This window comes from Syngnathus scovelli, chromosome 21, assembly GCF_024217435.2.
Source record: "Syngnathus scovelli strain Florida chromosome 21, RoL_Ssco_1.2, whole genome shotgun sequence".
NCBI lineage: Eukaryota > Metazoa > Chordata > Actinopteri > Syngnathiformes > Syngnathidae > Syngnathus > Syngnathus scovelli.
The window spans coordinates 6446941-6469545 of NC_090867.1; the positions used below are offsets into that span (position 1 = coordinate 6446941).

The following is a 22605-nucleotide window of genomic DNA, read 5'->3' on the forward strand; positions in this document are numbered from 1 at the left end:
ATCTACACTGCCATCTAGCGGCAAAAGTGTGTACTACATCCCTACAGTGATGACTCATGCAAAATCATTTCCCTTCAATTCAGTTTCATTTCTCAGCATGGTCATTTTGCAGCCCTGTTTCAAGTAATATTTTCAAAAATAAGTCCACCGATAAAAAAATAAATCCCAAAACACACCAGTGAGATACAATTCATGTGCAAATTCTTTATTTGGGGATCTACAGCAGAAGGGTTGTGAAAGTGTTTGCAAAACATGTGACAAGCGGAACTCGACAGTCAGTACAACACGGACGGCACGATACCTCAAAACCACACTCACTCCAATAAAGGAATAGGAATCCGCTTCGAAACCACACAGCGTAGAACAAGCAACTCTAATAATAGTGATGAAGCTTATATGAGGAAAAAGGCAATAATAAAAGGTGTTGGTACCACTGGAGCTTGAGGAATGTGTTGTTTGCAGAGACATCTCAGGTTGCTAATACGAGCTTTGCTAGGTTTTGGTGAAAGCGCGGTAAGAAGGCGTCAAGCGGACCACCGGAACACCACTCGAAACTCCCGCGGTAATATAGATTTAGGTATATATTCTTTGTATACATTCCACACGTCAACGTCTAAAAGAGAACAGTACTTGGATACAAAAAGATTGCATTGTTTAGGCAAAGTGGACTACGGTTATACGGAGAAAAGGGTTGCGTTGCTATTTGCACTTTTTCTACCAACATTCAAGCGTTTGTTCGTACTCCCATCGCTTTTCCACCGAGAGGTACCAGCCCGGTTCAGTAAAGGAGTCCCATCGCTTTTCCACCGAGAGGTACCAGCCCGGTTCAGTAAAGGAGTCAAATTTGATCCAAAGAGATGAATTAAGCTAAAATCAGTATTTGGAACCCTGTCTGAGCAGAAATTGATACCATGCAGCGGAAAAGGGATGCTAGCACGAGCCCCGTCAAAAAAAGAAGACGTCCGTAGAAAAACACTAAGACTTCAATTTCCGTCCCACATATAAAGCTAACCACCAATCGGAATCATCTACAAGCAGCTCTTCACTAGCACGCTTGGTCCAAACGATACTCTGCTCACCCTTTAAATACGTTTCGACATATTATCGAAGAGGAATAAAAAGAAGTGTGGGGAGAGGGGGGGGGAGGAAAAAAAAGACATCATGGAGCGCCTTTTTGTCAGTGGGGTGCCTGGACGGCGCGTGCAGGCGGCGCGTCCTCGGCCCTCTGCACCAGCTCGTTAACAGTGTGCAGCAGGTTGTAGCCGTGCTTGCGCAGAAGACGCTGGTTGAGACGGCGGTCTCGGAAGCCCATCTCCAAAAGCATGGCCATGAGGGAAGGGTCCTGGCGGGCCGCCGGGTCCACGCCTCGCTGTCGAGCCCACAGGACATGTTAACAGATTGGATCTGCAAGTTGAAGGACCACGTGATGTACCTGGATGGGACAGTTGGGTGCAGTAAACAGAGCCTTGTATGCAGATGCGGCCACTGAGAGAGCCCCCTTGACCAGGCCCTCGGTGAGACCTCCTTGACCTCTGCAATGAACGCAAGTTAGCCGTGATAATGAAACGTCATGAAGATGAAGAGGAGCAGGGTGAAGGTAGACTCGCCTCGGCTGCAGCGCGTTGCCGGGTCTGGGGTTGTACGTCTCAAAGGCGCTGGATGCTGATCCAGCAGATCTGGACAGACCTGATGAAACTGCAAAAAATAAGGAAGAAGAAGAACAACAACACGCTTGTGTTAGATAAGAGCGCCTTTTCTGCCGACGCGGCAAATCACCAGAGGCGTATTATTTCCTTTTCACTCTTTGTCTCTCACCGTTGGCGTGGACCCTCGGCGTGTGCGAGTCATCGACTGTGTGACAAGCGTCTTCTGCGAGGTACAAAGCCTCTGACCTGAAAAGGCAAAAAAACCAAAAACATGAGACAAGAAGCAATATCAAGATTGTGTTGAGGAAGCACGCCTCACCTGGGTGAGTAGATGGGCGGGGGCACCACTTCCGGGGTGAGCGTGGCAGCGTCCAGGGTCTGCGAGGCGCACAGCATTTGGTTGACGCTGCCGTGGATGACGAGGGGGGGCGACGGTGGAGCGTCGCACGCCAGGTTCTTGTCATCCTCCATCCGCTCCTCGCCTTCTTCTCCCGGCGGCGGTGAGTCCTCGCCCTCGTCTGAGGCGTAGTCTTCCTCTCGCGAGGGTTCGGGGCTGGCTAGCGTGGCGGTGACGACGGCGTCGGGCTGCGACATGGCCGAGCTGTACATGGACTCCCCCAGCGGACGACTCATGTCGAAGCAGTCGGGGAGGACGATGATGAAGTCGTCACAGGAGGAGGACGACGACGTCTGGCTGCTCACCTGAGGAAGGTCAGATGATTAATAAAAATGCCGAGCGCCAATTTTTTATTCTAAAGGCACTTTGAAGGTGAAGGTTACCTCATCCCAGTCATCCACTCTGTCATCCTTCGCATTTTCATCTTCATCTTCATCATCCTCGTCGTCGTGTTGCTGTTCCAGCTCAGCTTTTGTGTGAAGAACAGAAAATACTCGTCACGTCATGACACAGATTGTTCCAGGTGCGTTTTTGGGACGGAAAGTTGTTGTCCCAACCTTGCGGTGTTGTCAGCCCTTCTTGCTCGCCGTTCTCAGGTGACGGCTCCTTCTCAAGACCGAAATGTGGACCACGTGAGAGGAAAGAAACTGAAAAAAAAAAAAAAATCATGAAACACTTTGACTTCTTTTCTGTCGTTAAGTAGCTAACGCAGAGTGTTTGTGATTTAGGGCTATACAAATAAACTTGACTTGACTTGATTCCTCACCGTGCGTTTGGCGGCCAGCTTGTTGCTGGCTCCTGCGCAGCGGCCGGTGGTCGGGGGCCTCCTCCAGCGTGAGGGAGCGCATGACCGTCTCGCACAGGAACTGAGCGCCGCTGATCTCCTCCTCGTGCTCTTCGTCCTGAGCCGCCGCCTCCCATGGGTGCTCCCTCGGGTGCTTAAGTTTTCCTCCTGAAGATGCCAAACATCCTTCCTAAATATGCACACCAACAGCGCCAAATCGACCCTTTTAGCTGCTTACCAAAAAATTTTTGGACTTGTGTGTCGTCTTTAATCTGCGCAGTGGGTGCCTTCTCCGGCATTGGTGCATCATGAGGCAGAGGGGAAATACAAGGCGTCAGATCTAAGCGGGGGAAGAAAATCAAATTCAAAACACACCTAAGATGAAGTTTAGATCAGTGATGGAGGGGGGAAACTCCAGTTTCTGCTGGTCTTACCCACGGGAGTGTTGTTAGGAACCTTCTCCAACTCCTGCACAATGTTGATATCCATCAACTCAAAGGACAAAAGATCCTGAAGGGAGGGGCGGGAGTTCATATTCAATCTGTTATTGTGTGTGTGTGTGAAGTGCACACCTGAGCGGTCAGCAGGTCCACGTAAGGCAGGAAGAAGCCGTTGTGGCTAATGTCCACGCACAAACCCTCCTTGGACCGGACCTCCTCATCCTTCGTCCCCGGCTTCAGCTGCTCCTTCTGTACAAGCACAATTGGCAACGTTAGTGACACTACGGGTGTTTTAGAAAACAGAAGGACTCACCAGTCGTTTCCGGTGATGCTGAAGCGCGTTGAGGCCGTTGCCGGGCTCCACCACGATGCTGCACCACACGCGTGGCCCAAACTGGTGGCCGCGGTGCGCCAGGCGCCAGTGGGAGGTGTACGTGCCCTCCATCACAGGCGCCACAAAGGTCACGCTGACCACGCCCACTTGGCCCGGCAGCAACAAGGGGACGGGCACTGACCTCCTCTCCTCCGATGCCAGGCCGAGGTTACCCCACATGAACACCAGCTGGGCACACGCGCGCACATATATACACACATGGGACACACAAAATAGCAGGACGTCCACAAAGCGAGATGTCAAAATATCCGCAACTCAAACCGGACACCTCCCACCTTTAGCATAGCCCCAAAATGCCCCAAGACAGACTCCGCAGTATAAAACTGGAGCAGTTCATCCTGAAATCTCACCCGAAATCGAATTTTTGCGAGTAGATTAGATGATCAAGAAAATGTTAAGAGGAGAAAAGGAGCTCAAAGTGGTAGGTCAAAGAGTGAAGGCTGTCCTCTGGAGGGGCAGATGGAAAACGAGGGGTACCTTGGTCTCGGGGGTCCAGCTGATAGTTCCCGAGTTCCTCATCTTCCAGTATTTGATGAACTTGGTGCCGGGCTCCAGACGGGTGCCGTCCGGCAGATTTTCATCCAGAAACAAGGCGGCCATAGTGGGCAGCAAGGAGGCGTGCGAGGCCCCGGGTCCCCTAGTTTCAAGTGTACAGAGCATTGTTGAAAACAGCCCTGCGTTCTCACTCATTTTTTGTTGTCTACCATTAAAAAAAAAAAACGCCAGGGGCCCAGATTTGAGTGCGGGCAGGTCAAAAGCATTTCTCTTAGAAAATCTATGAAGCAGCAGCAGCAGCAGTTTTCACACCGAGGTAGTTCCGACAATTCCCCACCAGCGCAGAGCAGCCAGCGACACACTCATACAGACTAGATTACAAAGGTGGCATTTTCGTGGGGGGAGAAAAAAAAAAAGACTTTTTGCATCCATGCTGGATTTGAGGTACCCAGCACTTGTTGGACGCCCCTCCCAGGCGGCGCTTACTCTGGACTGGAGGCCTGGGGGTCGGGGACCGGGGCAGGGGCGGGACCTGAGGCTGTGTCTGATGCAGCGGGCAGGGGTGGCGGGGCAGGGGCCTGGGTGGAGGCGGAGGCCATGTTAGTCAGGGCGGCGGCGGCTCGGCCCGAGGTGGAGGGTCCGCTCCACTGCAGGCCCCGCTTCTCCAGTCTGAGTTTCTTCTTGATTTCCTTCACTTCGGCTCGCAGCTGCCTCCTTTCCGCTTTGAGGCGCTGTCGCTCGGCCTTGCGCACCGTTCTGTCTCCTCGCCTTGGGAACCTGTGTGATCAGGCAGACTTTTATTAATATATTAAAAAAAATTAAATAACAATGGTCGCTGCTTACCTCAATTCTCCTGACATTCCATGCTCGGGGATGGACAGGGGTGTCTTGGTTCTCACGAGATTGTGGCTGGGGTCGTGGCTGTGGCGACACATCTCGCACAGGATGCAGGATGGGCAAACACTGGTAGGAAAAAAAAAAAAATGGCAACATGAGCAGAGAAATGATGTGGTGCAGAGGTTCCTCTTCCTACCTGCACTTGTAGGCTCCTTCAGAGGTGAGCTTGTTGCAGCTGCTGCAGTTTGGAGTGTAGCCAAGAGACCCGCTGGAGGTGGACGGGCCCGGCTTGGGCTCCTCGGTGGTGGCGGGGGGTCCTGGCCTGGGCCCCATGACTGGAGCACAACTGGGCCCACTGACCTCAGGCGGCGGTGCAGGAGACTTATGCGTACAACACTGGCCGGAGAAGTCGCTGCACATGCGCTCAACTACTTCCTTCACCACTTCATCTTTAAACTGAGGAGCAAGGACATTAGCGCCAGGGTGAAAGGGGAACGGTAAATATAACGTGAGGACCACCTTTACCTTCTCCATGTAGGATCTGAACCACATGGGAGGAGGCTCATCTTCTGCTTTGGACCCCTTGTTGTCCTTGGCAGTAACCTGAGGACCAAAGCAAACTTCAGCCAAGACGGTCGACAAACATGCACATGTGAACACACCTTGTGACTATTCAGCAAAATACACTCACGCAACAGCCTCACAAAGTGGAAAAACTGGTCGGCATACAGCAAAGATGGACACAGAGTTGAAGACGTGGACATTAATGACTTTTTTGTTGGTTCAAATTTGTTTTAGTGTTTTCATTAATTACGATAGCTCATTTTCATGTTTACAGTTTTGCAATGTCACACACGTCATTCATTGACGAGGTGACCTATGACTCATACGTGAAAACACGTTGGTTCCTTACAGCTTCTCGCTCCGGGGTGACCTGCGTGCCCTTCTCGACTGTCTTGACGCGCGACGGGTAAGGGGGTGCCGGTCGGAGGTCCCCCTTCAGCTCCTTGACCTCGGTCTTCAGAGGTCCACCGCATGCCTGTCCCTTCATCTTGTAGACGTTCATGATGAGGTGGTTGCCTTGCTTCTCGGCACTCTGCTCGTAAACAAGCACAGTCATGGTGACGCACGGTAAACAATAGAACTTGTTTTAAAAAAAAAAAAAAAAGAATGAACTTTATCATGCTTAGCAACAAACATCAACAGAAAAAAAAAAATCACAGATTTTTGTCATGGTCTAATCTTAATTTTCCAAAAATACATTTATAAAAACACAGTGACAAATCATTTTAATAAAATCAAACATTCGACCAGCCCTTATGCTAGAGATCATAAAAGAATGACATCTTTCAGTGATGCCATGACATCCGCCACAACATCATTCTTGTCTATTATACTACTTTTCAATTTTCTATCAGATAATTATAACAATACATTAATAACAATAAAAGCAGTAAAATCAGCAGTACCTTAATGGCTTCCTCGTACTCGTCTGAAATAACAACAACAACATTCTTAGTGATTTGAAAGGCAAAATAATACATCACGTTGCATCATCTATTTTATTTTTCTAAACAACATGGATCAGCTCTGGAGGAAGAAACAAGTATTTCTCACCTTGACTATTGATGCAAATCTAAAGAAATAAAGAGGAAGAGATTTGAGGAAATCATTTAAAAAGACAATCAGTGGTATCACGTGTCAAATCAATATGATTACCTCTTCGCTGTCCTCATCAAAGTACTTGACTTGAAAGTGGTTAATTCCGAATGACGCTTTAATCTGGGATGAAAGCAGACATATTTGATCACCATCCGTTAGCTGCTAAAATGCAAACCTCGACCTTTGCAGCTTTGCTACAACTTAAAATCTCGCTTGCGTTTCCCGTACGATGACTACTTTTTAAAAAAGTGTCCGATTAAAACATCGCGCGGTTTAATGTGGCTACTTTCAAGGGTAGGCCACGTCTGGGCCTTGTTCTCCCCGAACTGCGCCAACACGCTCGGCTAGCAGCTCACCCAGGCTTCCACCGAGCTCCACTCCAGCTTGTCCAGGTCGCCTGCCAGGAATCTCTTGACGTTCCCTCTAAAATTGACTTTTATAGTAACAGGGAGCCCCATTTCGGGCCGATCGCGAGCCCACCCCCCGAAAAAGTGTCTTTGAATTCGAGTTGTCGCCGGTGAGCTCGATTTCCCTGTTGCGCTCGACTGTCTTCTCTTGTTTACATCGTCAGCTGCGTCGAGAAAAATACAGTGACGTATTATGCGCATGCGCACTTGCAACAACACCCCCCTCCTCAGGATTGTCGCGTTCTAATGTCGTCATCAATACGCTCAACCAAGTGTGGCTGGCAAGCTGTAAAGCCACACGTTTCCCCCCCTCCAAGTCCATTTAATGCTGTTTGGACGATCGCTCATCGCCTATCTGACAGCATAAAATGTCTTCACTGCTCAAAGTGGATAATGAAATCAAAACTAAGGTACGATCTCGCCTGCAGAAAGTCCACATAAAGCTTTAAGTTTGCTATTGCGCGTTAGCTTCATTTTTACTAGCATGATGTGAATGATCGGGCCATGCTAGCCGGCTTGTTTCCCGTTCACTCCAACACAACCGTCAACGCTTCCAAGGATTTATCATGATTTCACCAGCGAAGCGCATAACGTGATCTAGAGATTTTTACGCCACTCACCGGGTCGGAAGTGTAATTAATGTTTAGGAACGCATGTGGAGAAAAAGGCCATCTTGGATGGCTACCGAGTTAGCCTAATGGAGCAGACGTAGGGGACATGAATGGGTCATCTTTCCTACAATCCTATAAAATCAGTAAAAAAGACTTTTTTGTGTGTTCAGGTTGATGCATTCAGAGAACGTATCACTGCAGAGGTAAGTATGAATTCACCAGAGCATCAATCAGCAGAAACTCATTTTATTCCGATTGTCACAAAATTCTTAACTTTCTTTTCATTAGGCAGAAAACCTAGTTGCAAGTTTTTTCCCCAAGAAGTTACTGGAGCTCGATCAATTCCTCAAGGTTAGTAATTATTAAACTTTTATCCATTTAAAAAAAATCCAAACTAACATGGAAGCCATCAGATTCTTCTTGTGACTTAACATCTGACTGGATCTTTTTGCGTGCAGGAGCCAATCATAAACATTGTCGAGCTGAAGGAGATCCACTCAGACATCAACCTGACAGTGCCCGACCCCATCCTGCTCTCCAACCTCCACGATGGACTTGATTCGGTGAGCCTCCAATAAACTGTGACATCATCACCAGTGACGAACTTGTCGTTGACCTTTCTCACATCCGTGTCGTTTCAGCAAAATGCCAAAAAGAGAAAGCTGGATGACGGAGATGTCGAGGACAAGGGTGAGTTCCACACGGAGAAAAATGTCCCGCCACTTAATTCCTCTTCTCCCATTCAGTGACCGGCACCAAGGTCTTCGTCATGCCAGGCGGAATGATGAAGAGCAACGGCAACCTGGTGGATCTCATTGAAAAAGTCAAACCGGAGATCCGAACGCTCATCGAAAAATGCAACACGGTGAGCGGCAATGAAAAGAAAACGACAGGTACTCGAGGAGTCAGCGAGCTTCACGTTCTCGTCCCACGCAGGTCAAAATGTGGGTGCAGCTGCTCATTCCAAGGATAGAAGACGGCAACAACTTTGGGGTGTCGATCCAGGAGGAGACTGTGGCCGAGCTGAGGACGGTGGAAGGCGAGGCGGCCTCTTACCTCGACCAGATATCCAGGTCGTTCTCGTCACTACCGATGAATTCTTTTAGCATCTTTAACTTAACACTTTTGTCTCATCTCGTTGCAGATACTACATCACTCGAGCGAAGCTGGTTTCCAAAATAGCAAAATATCCTCACGTGGTGAGTCTTTTTGTAAATCAGTGAAAGTAATTTTAGCTCAGACGAGCGCAATAATAATAATAATAAATATATTGTTTTCCAGGAGGACTATCGGCGCACGGTAACCGAGATCGACGAAAAGGAATACATCAGTCTGAAGATCATCGTATCGGAGCTTCGAAATCAATACGTACGTCTTCTCGATATGGGCCGGATATTTTAGGATGCTCACGCCTCGTTTGTTTTGCAGGTGGCGTTACACGACATGATTCTGAAGAACATCGAGAAGATCAAAAGGCCTCGGAGCAGTAACGCCGAAGCTTTGTACTGAGCGCTGCCAAACTGCAAGCACGCACCTTCCTTCCGTCATTTCAATACAATCAAGCAAAGCCCGTACATGCAGATGGACGCCACACCTTTTTTTTTTTTTTTTTTTTAAATGTGAGACTTTCCCCCCCCCAGTTTTAACGAGCTCAAATGCTCGGGAAGTCGCATTCTACACACGAGTGCACCTTTTTTTAATTTGAGAACGTTGGAGTGGTTTGATTTGTAGCGCTTACATGAAGGTTCCAGAACAACTTTTCTTTGTCTGAGCAGTGGCTAACGAGGAATATTGTGTCGTGCAGTCAGCTTTTAGGTTCAGGAAAAAAATTCTCCTCATTAAAATATTGATCTTATTGAATATTTTTGTTTTTTAAGTAATGTGGGATTTTATTTCCAGCTGCTTCGTGTTGCAGTACAGGCTTTGGCCTGTAGGCGCCAGTGTGGCGTAGACAAGTTAAAGGACTTAAAAGAACATTAAGTTAACGCCCTGAAAATAATTGTTCTCATCACATGACACCATTTTCCCTCAATAAAATACATTTTTTCTAAAAACACATTTCTTGTAAGATTCTTGTTTTTCTCATACTATGCCGTGGTGAATAATCAATTTGAGAAAATTCGACTCAGACTTTTTACATCAGCTCTTATCCACACACTTGTGACGATGTCAATTGATAAAGTAAGAATATGGATTTTTTTCTGAGAGCTCTTAGTCAACATTGGACAATAATATTTGAGGAAAAGCACATTTAATACATGTTGTTTTCCCCCTGAGATAAGATAACGTGTGAAAACAAGCCACGCTTGGTAAAAACAACTTGTGCAACCTTGCTAACGCTCGCTCGTCATTCTTTGCCGCCTTTCTTTCATTGCGGTCTTGGTATATGTTGACGTAACTATTACGACACGGCTCGTAGATAAGACGGCCGCAAAAAAGGATCGGGATTCGCCGGCGGCGGAATGTCACAAGGTTATTATGTCATACACGTGATGCTCTCCTCGAACCTTGTACAACATGTAGCAACATGTACCTTAGTAAACTTTGCTACTTTTTTAATTGTAATTAGAGTTAGCGGACAAAATTCTGCAGATTTTAAATGGAGTCACAAACTGATTAATAATTTAAATAGGAATTGACCATAAAATGATGAATTGACACATTTAATTGACTTCTTAAAGCACATGTCATTTAAGACACTCTGTGCTTCATGACCCCACGTGGCCGTATGATGGAGGCGGTGTCACTATGTCGGCCGGCCGAGTGAGCGACGCATGCTTGGGTTAATGTTTAATGTGCGCAATTAATCAGTATCAGTGCAAAGTGTCCCGTGGAAAAAAAAACAAATGTGCTATTACGGGTAGCTCTCATTAGTAAGCTAATGACTTTTTTTTTTTTTTTTAATCCAAACAGTGACTGGCAAGCTAAAAAAAGCTGGGGAGCAAAAATAGAACGAGGACACTGCCATTTGAGTTGAGTACTTAAAAGAATCAATACAAAAGGAAGCTTAAGATAGGAAACAAATGAAATAGCAAAGACAATCGCTTAGCGTGACGCTAACTTGACTACTGGTATTTATATTTTTGAGAGCTCCGGGGGGCATTGATCCCGCCACCCCGTTAGTCCCGCCGCCCCATTGGTCCCTCCCTCTGCACGCCCCTGACCATTTGAGATTCTCTAACTATAATGAAGCGCTTAGCATATAGCCAATTAGCTAATGCCTAGCTTGTACTTTAAATCCAAACTATTTTGAAGCATCCGGCATGTGTATACAAGACAATAACTCTTAGCAAAACAACAAAACTGGACTACATTTTCCATGCTAACACACTAGCATTAGCCAAAAGGTCCCATGCACAACACAAAAATCAATCCCACTGATCACAACTTTTTACTGCTTGCACCTTTTGTGACGATCCAGCGGAGCGCCCGTGGGGCCAACGCGGTCGGTATTAAAAGTGCAACTGCGCTCTTACCGAAGGACAAGCAGTAGAAAGCCACAAGGTTCTCAGAGGAAAATGTCCATGAGTCCAAAAACCCAAGCAGCCCTAGAGAGACGACAACGCACCCTGTCTTGAAAGCACCTGAGGTGCCGAGCGGAGGCAGCCAGTGCAGGCCCAGTCCAAGACCCAAAAGGCTGCCCATGTTTCGAAGGAGGCTGGCGAACGGCGTGCTGTCCATGTGCACCCATTCAGCCCTGGAGCACCACCTTTGGGCCTTCTCTATGGTCCACAGAAGGTCCACACCAAGAGCTTTAAGCAGCAGGTAGAAGCCCACAGCAAAGAAGGTCAAGAAGAGGGTGGTGATGGCGTACGTCCTGAACCTGGCTCTGTAGATCCATTTCACCTTTGACATGACCTCGGCCACCATAATGCCTGACAAATGACAAGACACTTTCAGACTCTTCCGAATTATACCAATACGGCCGACTAACCTGTGACCAGCCCGGCGAGGACCTGGTGCGGGAAGTGGGCTGCCATGTAGACCCTGGACATGCAAACTACCAACACCACCAGACCCATGACGACCCATAGAACCAAACGCAGGAATCTGCCAGAAATGACAGGGGGAGTACCAACAGCCGACAACTGACAAACCAACGACCATATTGTCGTAACTCACTTGTACAGTGACGGTAGACATCGTTTCTTCGCCGCAATGTTGAGTATGGCCGTCACCATGACATACCAGACCCCCGCGGCACCCATTGCGTGACCAGAAGGACTTCCTGCAATTGTATTGACTTGAGTAGGACTGAACTTTGGAAGCGAGTCAAACGTGATACAATCATGAGGTTAACCAGATCACAATGAGAAGGTCTACCTGGTCCAGTTTCACATGTAATTGGGAACTGTTGCAGCAAAGGGGCCCCTCTTGCCCCATAGAAGTCGGTCTCATGAACCCACCAATATGGTCTCTCTCCAAAAAGAACCCTGTCATAGAAAAAAATTTGAACCCCAAAACAATTCTTACTCAACTTCTTATCTGAGCGTTACCATTTAAGGACCAGGTTGATCCAATCACCGATGACAGCCACCCAGATGAGCCGGACCCCCATGTCCCGCCGCAGATGGAACCAGATGGGGAAGAAAAAGAAGAAGGTCGTGTGCAGGTCAGCCACGGTGGAAGCAAAATTAAAAAGGCCTTTGTAGCCGCCGTATTTGGTCTGCAGGTGCAGTACCAGCTCGACCCCCCAGCTGTGTACCAGATCCATGACACCAGACTTTTCCCCGAAACGTTTGTTCCCTAGGGTCTTCTTTTCAGTGGTCAGTCAGGACACCGTGCAGCTCCGTCGCCTCTATTAGGTTTGTGTGTGTGAGATCCCCATTGGACTTTACTCAAGGCTAACAGGCTTGTTTGCCTTTTGAACAGTCCAGATAGGTTCCTTAACTCCGTGCACTTCCCCCCCTAGACCTCCTCTGCTGGAATCCATAATTCTAGAACTCGGTAGCCGACGTACACGGATTTCCTAGAAAACATTTTCTCCGCTTAGTAACTGACGCCAAGTTTCTTATCCTTCTTGTGCGGATGATGCTGATGTTGTCCTTCTGACCTGATTGCGAGGATGTCCTTTCTATCACTTATTTCCGTGTTACCAATCAGCAGTATCCGTTTTATCGAGACTTTATCGTCATGCAATCATTGATGGCCTTATGCAATCTACAAGTCGACAACATCGAAAGTAAGATATTTACTCCAGCTCATCAAAAGACAATTACATAACTGGTAGGTTCTTGAGGAAGGGGGAATATGAGGTCAAATGTCAAACAATATACAGTCCAAATGACTCACAGTGGGTAATTTCCGAGACAAACGTTAATTGTGCCACTTCGGGTAAATTTGCAGTCTGTCTTTGACATCGTTGGTCCCCCCCTCCCCAACCCGGTGTTTGTGTGCCAGCGCTGCCAGACTCTCCGACTCAGTGTTTTATTACACATGTGCAAGGTCCAAAGATCAACATGAGCATGCGTCTAGGTGGTGGTCTCCCCCGGCTATAAAAACAAGCAGCTGTGTCACCGCCGGCGACACTCAAGAGTGACTCGTCGCCTGCAACGATGATTCACGCCATCATGGACGCTATGCAGGGTTTTGGGGTGAGCAGCACCCGCTACCTGCAGACCAACTACCAAGATGCTCAAGGCTTGTTCCTTTGGGTGTCATGGGCAGCAGACCTCAGGAACACTTTCTTCATCTTCTTCCCACTTTGGTTCCACTTGCGGCCCTCGGTGGGCATCAAGCTCATCTGGGTGGCTGTCATCGGGGACTGGCTCAACTTGGTGTTCAAATGGTAAGGTAGGAAGAATCCCATTAAAGAGAATTTGAATAATTAAGTGCGTGTTTTCGTTTTTAGGATTCTGTTTGGGGAGAGGCCCTACTGGTGGGTCCACGAGACACCGTATTACACCAACAGCCTTCGCCCTGAGATTCAGCAGTACCCCATGACCTGTGAGACCGGACCAGGTACGAAAAACTCCAAACTGGCACTTGGTACGAGAGTCACCATACAAACTAATTTTCCTTTTGGCTATCCAGGAAGCCCCTCGGGTCATGCTATGGGAGCGGCAGACGTCTACTACACATTGGTGACGTCCATCCTCGCCATCACGGCTCGTAAGAAGAAACACGGTGGCAAGAAGTCCTCCAACAATAGGTGAATCCTAAACCCTACATTTTGTTTACAGTTTTCTAGCCTGCGCTTATCACTGAACATTCTGTCCCAACACGTGGTTGATCATTGACTCTTTGGGTATCGAATCGTTTGACATCCAGGCAGCTGAAGTTGTCCCGATAAGTCAACAGTGATGGCGTTGATTGTTCCTACAGAAAGTAAAGCATCCTTTACTTACATGATCTTGATGTTCTTTTGTGGCAGCTACCTGAAGGTCATCCTTTGGACCATCTTCTGGGGAGTCCAAGTGTGCGTCTGTCTGTCTAGGGTCTTTATCGCCGCTCACTTCCCCCACCAGGTCATTGCTGGAGTCATCTCAGGTATGGCTCAGGTCATGAATGAATCATACAAATTCCTCTTCTTCACCTTCACTCAACCTCACTTGGTCTCTCCATCCAGGTATGATTGTGGCGGAGGCCTTCAACAGAACACAGTGGATCTACAGTGCCAGCATGAAGAAATACTTCTACACGACACTTTTCCTGACCTCCTTCGCCGTTGGGTTCTACCTACTTCTCAGATTTGTGGGTGTAGACCTCTTGTGGACGCTGGAGAAGGCCCAGAAATGGTGCTCCAGACCTGAGTGGGTCCACCTAGACAGCACCCCGTTCGCTAGCCTCTTGCGCAACATGGGCACGCTCTTCGGCCTGGGCTTGGGCCTGCACTCGCCGCTGTACACCGAAACCAAGCGCAGTAGCAGCAGTTCCGTGTCCAGGGCCGGTTGTATTGTCGGCTCCCTGCTACTGCTGCACCTCTTTGACTCCTTCAAGCCCCCCACGCACACTGCCGCCCTGTACTACCTGCTCTCCTTCTGCAAGAGCGCCACCGTGCCCGTAGCGACTATCAGCATCATTCCCTACCTAGTCAACAGCGCACTGGGCCTGCACAGCAAAAAGGCCGTGTGAGCCAATTGCTTAAAAAAAAAAGACTTTCCGAAACAGAACGCACAGGCTGACCTCTTCCTGTGAAAAGACTTGGTGCTAACTGCAATTATTTAAAAAAAAAAATTGCCAGGCGGAGCCGACAAGAACAGGAAATGGTCATTTGAACGTGTGCAGGTGACACTTCCCATGATGCTTTGAGACACTTAGCTAAGTTGCTAAATATGCTATATGTAATATTGCTGTATTTTTGAATATTTCAGAGTATTTTTAATTCTTCTTAATAAAATATTGAAAACAATGCCTGAAAGGGGGTCAATACACAAAATGGATGGCCTAAAAAAAAAGCCACCAAAACATCCCTGACCTTTAACCCTGAATTCCTGCTATGACATCAGCACGTACGTCACCGCGCATTTTGTGCGCTTTGCAAGTCAGACACACAATATTTACTCGCTTGAAGCTTTGCCAAATGACCGACAAACACACGTTTGTGCACGTCGGTCAAGCGTGGGTTAATATTTAATAACGGATGGATAGAAGATTGATAGATATGTCAAGTCATCAATATTCTAGATTATTTCACTTACTTGAGGCAGACATTTTCTCAGATAGTCTCAAGACTACTAGATCCAGCTTGGATAATTTGTCGTCTACATCATACTTTTAGCAAAGTGCCTTGTCCTTCTCTACCTGTCGGGAAAATGCAATAAATGTTATATTGTTAATATAGCATGGACATATTTTATAAGTGGATTTTGCTCATTTCAACTAATTCACCTTCAACTTGATGACCTCATCCGTGAGCCACTCCACATCAACCTTTTCATCATCTCCATTTATTTTTGAAAATATTTGTACTCTCCTGCTGTAGTCGTAGGCTAAAATGACCACTTCTGTCCACTAGATGGCGACATAACGGTCCACTGCCCCTTTCAGTCATATTAAGACTTGTTTTTTAAATAATATTATATACATATATAAATATAGGTCAGGTCGATGGATAGAATGAGCATAAACACATCATCAACAGAGGTTTCCATTTTGAACACAATTTATTTTTGTTCCGCTTAAATAATGTCTCGGGATCATCCAGTGTAGGCTATGTTGGTGATGGTGTCATACATGTCGATTTATCAATCATCAGGGAAGGTTAAAGATGCTTTTCGAATGCAGTTTTTAAAAAAAAAAAACAATAAAAGCTTCACGCAGGAACGTAAAGATGATTGTTTTTTTAAAACAGTGTTAAAGTACCAGTAAAAAGACGTACACATTTGGAGTATGCAAGTAAAAATGTGATTATCTCTTTTTGTGTTAGTTAAATAAAAATTCATGTCGGGCAGCACGGTGGACTAGTGACTGCCTCACAGTTCTGAAGTTTGCATGTTCTTCCTCTCACATTCCAAAAAGAAACATGCATGTTAGCTTCATTGAACACTTGAAATCGTCCATGTGAGTGTGAATACTTGTCGACATGTGCCCGGCGACCGATCCAGGGTGTACTTCCCCGAAAGTCAGCGTTGATAAGCTCCAGTTACCCAAACGAGCGTGCTATGCAAAATGGATGGATGGATAATCCGAATAATAAAAAAAGCGCAAGAAAGAAGCTTTGCGTTATTATTTTTCTCATCATCATTATTGCAAAGACAAAGTATGTGCTCATTGTTGCAGCCGCTCCGAATGTGTTCCAGTGCTTCAGATTAAGCGAGGGGCGAGAATTAAAGATGAATTAAAAAAAAAAAAAAAAAAAAAAACACAGTGGCCTCACATGCAGTCCACACACACACACAGCAGAGAAGTCTCCTTGCCACACACACTTGTTTTTCGTCGAGTCCAAGCTTCCTATCGGTGCATAAACGAGTTTGTGAAGCGATTGTTTCATCCGGTGTTTTTAAAAAAAAAAAAAAAAATTCATCACCACACCGCCAGGTTCCAGGTGGAAACGTGACCAAGTAAGGCGTCCCGCTGGTCAAGATGAGAGCATCCGTGAGCGTCCCGTTTTTTGGTCTCTCCCGTCAGTCCGGAAAAAGGTTCTCCGAGTGTGTCGACATGCTCGTTCATGCCAAACTGAAAAAGTTTAGTCCTGCTTGGGTGTAAAGAAACAAAAAAAACAAATCGTGCCATTGTTGTACATGACCGGACGCCACCCGTTTTGTTCGTTTTCCCTCCAAGCTCGAGTGTGGTGGGTGAGTGAGTGGTGACGTCACTGGCAGCGGACCTGCAAATGTTCATTTAAAAAAAAATAAAAACTTAATTACAGCTTAGAACTTGTATCCCTTCAATTGCATATTCATTAATTATTTTTAGCCAACCTACCAGGGTGCTTTGGGAGACGCTGCCGTTACGAGTGACTCTTCTTTCCCTGTTCCCGATTGGATAGGAGGAAGCGACGAGGTCCAATCAGAGACGCACAAAAAAAAACAGAAGAAAAGTTAGTATCGTTGTCTTGGTCAGGCTTGACGTAAGCCAACAAAAAGCTAGAAGCTCACGTTGCTATTGCGGGTAACGTTTTGCAATTGCTAATGTTAGTTGAGTTCAAAGAGGAAAACGCACAACAGAAACACGCTACGCTACTAGCATCAAAAGCACAACGGACACCTACATGTTTCGACACACACGCACACAACAATACAATAAAACCACTCGTGGAAAATATCACAAATGTCTTATCTGTCGCCACCTACTGGCCATGACAAACAATGCATTACTGTACAAAACCCAATATTGTAAGTACTAGCACACACACAAGCTACGTCATGAACACGGCAACCTTGTGGCCCTGCCGGGAACGTTTGCCCCGCCTCTTGCCCTTCCCCACTACGGCGCCGCCGCTCGGCGCTACGGCAACAACGGCACCCGCTTCCTCGCCAACCTCGTCCTTTTTCTCTGAGCCAACCACGCGGCGCACCACCTTTCTGATCACCTGCGTGAGTAGACGGGAGAGTGAAAACTTGGACGTCCGTGACTGTGGAGTGAAAAAAACGAAGCTGTTACTTTTCGAGTGACCAGATTGCCGTCGCTGTCAGTGAACTGCTCCTCTGTCACCGACTCTCCGGGAACATTCCGAGCTTCCTCTCCCTGGAGGAGCCGAGTGGGAAGGTCAGAAAGGTGCGTCCGGACTCTTAGTTGCCATGCCAACACAAATTTCTTTTTGACAATTGGTTTGACTTACTAGCTGAAATCATGCCACACACAAATTCGACCACAAAGTCCAAACTTGACACAATGACCTCCTGAGGGTCCACACAGTAGAGGTCACACACCTTCAATATAACCCGCCTGCGAAACACCCTTGTGGTTACAGTGGTCTCCTCAGAGCTGGACTCTTCTGCTTCCAACTCTTCCTCCACTTCCTCCTCATCATCATCATCAAAGACATGCTCACACTGGACATTTTGCGCCCACTACGAGCGACATTTTAAAGATGTTCATTGGCGCCCCACTTGGAGTTCCCTGATATGGTGTGAGTTGTCACCTGGACTCTACGAGCCGACCGGTCGCCTCCTTGCTCCTCTTCTTCTTTCTTGCTGCTCGGAGCTGGTTGTTCCAAAGAGTCGACCAGACTATCAGGACTGGAGAAAGATGTACCGTTATAGGTAGTATAGCGTTACAGTAGTACTAAGCTAGCATATAGCGCCCGCACCTGCCCTCCTCGACGGCGTGGCTGGGCTCCGCCGTCGCTTCATCTACAGCGGCTACCGCGTCGCTTTCGCTCCAGCCTGGAAGTGAGCAAAAGTCTTTTTCTGCCTGCCGCACTTGCTCCAGGATGGCATGCACCTTCTCCTCCGTCATCTCCTCGTCCTCCAGGCCTTCCTCCTCCAATTTGATGTCCTCCAGGAGACTCTGCAGCCTCTCCTGGGTCATCTCATCCTCCTCATCCTCCTCTTCCGGACGCCCTCCTTGCCTCTCATAGGGGGCGTAAGCGCCCTCAAACATGGTTCGCCGCTGAGCCGCCCTCCTGTCGTTGTCGGGCGACTCGCTGGTGTCCTCCACACGCACCAAGGGGGGGTTGCCCACCAGGGGGAGGTCACTAGGCCTGCTAGGGGAGTCTACTACGCCATCGCCGCCTTTGCGGAAAAAGTCGTCGGGGCACAGCGGGGTGGGGGGAGCGCAGTTGAGCTCAGGGGGGGTTCGCAGCTCCGCGTCTATTTGGTGGTATCCTGCGTGGATGGCAGGAGGACAGGAGGGTTAGCGTGGAGGGAGGGGGAGCGGGGAGGGTCGGAAGATGGGGATGGAAAAAGGGAGGTAAGTGTGATGGAGGTAATGAAATGATGGGGCGCTTGTTCAAAAGCCACACAATGCATGTCACTTAGAAATGTGCTTATTTTTTAAATAAAACTTTTTTTCCCCCTGAAGATAAAATAATAATCCAGAATGATAAAAAAATTCACTTAAAAATTAAGTACATTTCTAAGTGACCCCCAAACTGTTGGCAGTTTGCAACAGGTGTTGTTTTCATGGAAAACAAATTTCCTGGTGACCCAAAACTAAAATAAATAAAAGGGGTTTGCCAATTTGCACACAATGGCATCCAGATGAGTAGGCGGATTAGGTTAATAAGCAAATCGGGTCTAGATGTAGACCTCAGGGACCGAATGGTCACGCTTGAAGTGAGGTGGCACGCCAGGAGGGAGGGGGGAGGGTGGGGAGGAGGAAGAAACAGGGTGAGGAGGAGGTGGAGGAGGGGGAGGAGGGAGGGAGGAGAAAGGGTGAGGAGGCGAAGGGTAGGAGAGGGATGAGGAGAAAGGGGGAGGAGGCGAAGGGAAAGAGAAGGCAGAAGGAGGACGAGAGAAGGTAGGGGAGCAGTGGAGGGGGCTGCAGGGCGAGGAGGGAATCGCGGGGGAGTACGGGAGTTCGTCCAGGTGGGGCAAGACTGGTGCGACGGGGAGGAGGTAGACAGGCGGGGAGGAGGGGGGTGAGGACAAGCTGAAGACAGAGGGAGGAGAAGAAGGAGGGGAAGAGAAGAACAAAGAGGTGGTGGGAGGGACACTGCAAGAGGAAGAAGAAATGGAGGGGACGTCGGCGTGAGACGTTTGGGGACACGGGGCCAGCGTGGGAGAGCTGAGAGGTTTGGGAGCTGATTTCAAGCGGCACACAAACACGACGAATAAAAAATGGACACAGAATAGCAATGTTAAAATGAGGATGAAAAGACAGCAAACAAACAGGAAGTGAAGGGTGAACACTTGATCATGTGATCAAGATTGACTGTAATGTAATTTTTAAACCAGTTTGATTTCGGAATAAATTACTTTTTTGTTGTTTGTTTACTAATTCGAACATATTTACAGGAATTGACCAGCGCCGTGAAATAACTAGGACCGATTAGAATGAGTAAAGGAAAACCGTCGCTGTAATCAATTTGGTAATGATTTGCAGTGTGGCATCTATTCTGCAGTCGGTGCATTGCGAGTGCAGTGCGGGAATTTATCTTGGGGGGGGGGGGGGGGGGGGGGGGGGGGGGGGGGGGGGTTAAGGGCGCCGACTCAGGGATTCTTTGCAGGAGTTAGTCTGAGGAAGAGGAGGATTAGGAGGGCCGGCATCGGAGAGGATGAAGCTGGGAGGAAGCGAGGAGATGACGTCTTCACACACTCTAAGGAGGTGGAAAAAAAAAAAAACGGCGACGCCTTTTCAACGCGTGTTGGAAAAGACGTCGGAGTTAGTCTGAGGAGTTAGTCTTTTAACTCATCGCTGCCGCCATCCCGACCTCCGACCTCCACGCGGGACCACGATAGTTGCCGAGTCGTGAAACGTGTCATCCGCGTGGTGTGTCGGCGGCAGTGAAGCAGCGGCAGAGGGAAGAGAGAAAGGTAGCAGGGGGGGGGGGGGGGGGGGGGGAGTGCCAGCAAAATAATGATGTCTGGTAAAAATAATAATACAGTAAACCCCCGCCGCAAATAGAATACCGGCAAGGTTTTACCGTATTAAAAACTCAAAACTGGTGTGAGTATACACAAGTCATGCTCATCAATCAGAGAAGCAAAGAACACAGCAAAAAGATGCATTAATACATTTTCTGTCATATCAAATCATCGTCAACATGCACCACTGTGAACACTGAAATTCATATTTAAAAAAAATTAATAACCACTATGAACGAGCGCCAATTCTTGTCTTGCTAAAGTTCCACTTTCTGTGCCAATAATGGCCATGGCCCAATTTTTTAATAATATATGAATTATATAATTGAGCAGACTAGACTGTCTTATTTTTTTGAAACAAGAAAACATGGCAGTGGACATTCGAGTGCCATTTTTGGGCTAAAAACTTTGCTGACTGAACCCGGCGGCGTGATTGGCTGGAACGATTCGGGCGTGTCCGGCTGAGGCAGAGAGAGAGCAGGTGAGGAGCGGTGAAGGAAGGGGAAGGCGATGGATAGACTAAAAGGCCTGATTTACTACAGATTAGCACATGCAAAAACGGGCGCTAACTTGACTGCGCATGCTAACAGATTATCGACTAACCCTATCTGTTAAAAGTGTGTGTGAGCACTCAATTTAGCGCCCGCCGTTTTTTGGGGGTTTTAGTAAATCAGGCCGTAAAAGAGTAAAAGTGTAGGAGCTAGGGTGGACAACAAATTACCATCGCACTGATCCGGGATTACTGCGTTATCATCGGCAAAGCAGCGAGTGCCTGAAATGTTACCGTAGTCAAATATGGGCCCTTCCAGCAAAGTCACAATATCCAAGCGATTGATCTTATTCAGCACCGCCGTTAAAGTGTCCGCTGGAGAGAAGAGGACAGAAGGGGTCTTAAGAACTTAGGACACCACGACACAGATGACGGCGGCCTTGTCTTACTTGTGGCGTTTTTACCGTCCCTGTGCACCCATTTTTTTAGCAGCATGAAGCTCTGCGCCGTCAGGGAGTTTGGGTTCTCCACTCGGATGGAGTTGATCTCCTCCACTGAGAAGTCCAGCTCCCGGGCCAGCTCTGAAACACATGCGGCAAAAGCTTTCAGCAGAGCAGCTCGATGGCGACTTAAATCACGACTGGTAGTAAATTCAAGGGGGGGAGAACATGGTGTTCACTTGTTGACTGCGGCACTGCACATTAAAAATGGATCACAAGTGCGGGCCAGACGGGCGTGCCCTAGATGGAGCACATGCACAGGGGGGGCGTGGGCCGATGCTGCAGTGCAGGTGGTCTGACTTGAGCTGGGCTGCAGAGACCACGCCCTGAATGCCTCGTGTGCAACATGACAGATTGCATTTTTCCTGATTTAATGTCAACATTATAAATTTGAAGTATAATAAATGATAAGAAAAAATATTTAACATTTTATTATTCTATTAATTATTTTTTTAATTATCATATTATTCTTTAATTTATTTTATTTATTATTATTATGTATAATAAATGATAAGAAAAAATATTTAACATTTTATTATTCTATTAATTATTTTGTAAATTAGAATTCCATTTTTCCACATCTGAAAATGTCCTGGCTCATCTGTACAATTTAAAAGTCTAGTAACGCCCTTTTGCATAAAATTTGACCCGCCCATGTCTGGTAAAGATCCTCACATGATGACACCACACCATTGCAGCACATGTCGATTTTTTTTTTACTTCACCAAGCCTCCACTAGATGTCAGTAGACACCACAGAGCAAATACTTGAATCATGTGTGGACTCACCCGTCCAGCTGAGTCCCAGATGGTCAGCGACAATGGCCATGCGGAGGTCCGTCCTCTCGCAGGGACTCTGAGGACCTAAAACCGGGCAGTGCAGCACAGAAAAATTATTAGAAATTGCAGCTGGATGAATAAATTTAACAAAAAGAGAATGCTGAGAATGAGACGACACACAAAGGCGCTCTGGTGAGTAGTTGTAGTGTTGGTGGATAAAACTAAGAAGACTAATTTGAGCTCAACTTTTCT

General features: G+C 47.4%; 5 protein-coding genes across 33 annotated transcripts in view; 2 read left to right on the forward strand and 3 right to left on the reverse strand.

The window, feature by feature from the left end:
• Positions 1-1133: 1133 nt before the first annotated feature.
• On the reverse strand, positions 1134-7246 carry nbr1a (NBR1 autophagy cargo receptor a). Its single transcript, XM_049760120.2, has 22 exons — positions 7012-7246; positions 6713-6775; positions 6611-6629; positions 6463-6485; positions 5907-6089; positions 5519-5596; positions 5190-5449; positions 5000-5119; positions 4643-4933; positions 4139-4298; positions 3581-3829; positions 3400-3516; positions 3262-3337; positions 3066-3167; positions 2810-2995; positions 2601-2690; positions 2427-2512; positions 1966-2348; positions 1816-1892; positions 1608-1695; positions 1433-1532; positions 1134-1369 (listed from the first exon to the last, which is right to left on the reverse strand). Exons 1-22 carry the CDS (start codon positions 7111-7113, stop codon positions 1178-1180), a joined length of 3045 nt encoding a protein of 1014 aa, XP_049616077.1. The 5' UTR covers positions 7114-7246; the 3' UTR covers positions 1134-1177.
• A 59-nt stretch (positions 7247-7305) lies between these two features.
• Positions 7306-9729, forward strand: psme3 (proteasome activator subunit 3). The gene is made up of 10 exons (XM_049760123.1): positions 7306-7472; positions 7844-7876; positions 7962-8024; positions 8132-8236; positions 8315-8363; positions 8420-8538; positions 8610-8746; positions 8818-8872; positions 8955-9041; positions 9102-9729. The coding sequence occupies exons 1-10, from the start codon at positions 7431-7433 to the stop codon at positions 9180-9182; spliced, it is 771 nt and encodes a 256-aa protein (XP_049616080.1). The 5' UTR covers positions 7306-7430; the 3' UTR covers positions 9183-9729.
• A 1322-nt stretch (positions 9730-11051) lies between these two features.
• g6pc1a.1 (glucose-6-phosphatase catalytic subunit 1a, tandem duplicate 1) lies at positions 11052-13230 on the reverse strand. The gene is made up of 5 exons (XM_049760122.2): positions 12170-13230; positions 11997-12106; positions 11796-11901; positions 11608-11723; positions 11052-11548 (listed from the first exon to the last, which is right to left on the reverse strand). The coding sequence occupies exons 1-5, from the start codon at positions 12385-12387 to the stop codon at positions 11055-11057; spliced, it is 1044 nt and encodes a 347-aa protein (XP_049616079.1). The 5' UTR covers positions 12388-13230; the 3' UTR covers positions 11052-11054.
• Positions 13216-15024, forward strand: g6pc1a.2 (glucose-6-phosphatase catalytic subunit 1a, tandem duplicate 2). Its single transcript, XM_049760121.2, has 5 exons — positions 13216-13461; positions 13525-13634; positions 13707-13824; positions 14047-14162; positions 14242-15024. The coding sequence occupies exons 1-5, from the start codon at positions 13229-13231 to the stop codon at positions 14745-14747; spliced, it is 1083 nt and encodes a 360-aa protein (XP_049616078.1). The 5' UTR covers positions 13216-13228; the 3' UTR covers positions 14748-15024.
• Positions 15025-16793: 1769 nt separating this feature from the next.
• The window catches only part of LOC125991743 (ankyrin-3), a 40258-nt gene continuing 34446 nt past the window's right edge, over positions 16794-22605 (reverse strand). For all 29 annotated transcript variants that reach the window (XM_049760091.2, XM_049760096.2, XM_049760094.2 and 26 more), the window contains 10 exons: positions 22363-22437; positions 21524-21655; positions 21306-21449; positions 18367-18883; positions 18199-18295; positions 17987-18127; positions 17718-17801; positions 17494-17646; positions 17040-17085; positions 16794-16941 (listed from right to left, as the gene is read on the reverse strand). In XM_049760091.2, the coding sequence (XP_049616048.1) occupies positions 17065-17085; positions 17494-17646; positions 17718-17801; positions 17987-18127; positions 18199-18295; positions 18367-18883; positions 21306-21449; positions 21524-21655; positions 22363-22437 (1364 nt within the window). In that variant the 3' untranslated portion in view covers positions 16794-16941; positions 17040-17064. The remainder of the gene's footprint in view (positions 16942-17039; positions 17086-17493; positions 17647-17717; positions 17802-17986; positions 18128-18198; positions 18296-18366; positions 18884-21305; positions 21450-21523; positions 21656-22362; positions 22438-22605) is intronic.

Coding starts and splice junctions, on each gene's coding strand:
- nbr1a (XM_049760120.2), bottom strand. CDS start 7,113: ATGGGGCTCCCTGTTACTATAAAAGTCAATTTTAGAGGGAACGTCAAG. Junction 3,168..3,261: donor TCCTAACAACACTCCCGTGG/GTAAGACCAGCA, acceptor TCCCCCGCTTAG/ATCTGACGCCTTGTATTTCC. Junction 1,696..1,815: donor GCCGAGGGTCCACGCCAACG/GTGAGAGACAAA, acceptor TATTTTTTGCAG/TTTCATCAGGTCTGTCCAGA.
- psme3 (XM_049760123.1), top strand. CDS start 7,431: ATGTCTTCACTGCTCAAAGTGGATAATGAAATCAAAACTAAG. Junction 7,473..7,843: donor ATAATGAAATCAAAACTAAG/GTACGATCTCGC, acceptor TTGTGTGTTCAG/GTTGATGCATTCAGAGAACG. Junction 7,877..7,961: donor GAGAACGTATCACTGCAGAG/GTAAGTATGAAT, acceptor TCTTTTCATTAG/GCAGAAAACCTAGTTGCAAG.
- g6pc1a.2 (XM_049760121.2), top strand. CDS start 13,229: ATGATTCACGCCATCATGGACGCTATGCAGGGTTTTGGGGTGAGCAGC. Junction 13,462..13,524: donor CTCAACTTGGTGTTCAAATG/GTAAGGTAGGAA, acceptor TTTCGTTTTTAG/GATTCTGTTTGGGGAGAGGC. Junction 13,635..13,706: donor GACCTGTGAGACCGGACCAG/GTACGAAAAACT, acceptor TTGGCTATCCAG/GAAGCCCCTCGGGTCATGCT.
- g6pc1a.1 (XM_049760122.2), bottom strand. CDS start 12,387: ATGGATCTGGTACACAGCTGGGGGGTCGAGCTGGTACTGCACCTGCAG. Junction 12,107..12,169: donor ATCAACCTGGTCCTTAAATG/GTAACGCTCAGA, acceptor TTTCTATGACAG/GGTTCTTTTTGGAGAGAGAC. Junction 11,549..11,607: donor CCTCGCCGGGCTGGTCACAG/GTTAGTCGGCCG, acceptor GTCATTTGTCAG/GCATTATGGTGGCCGAGGTC.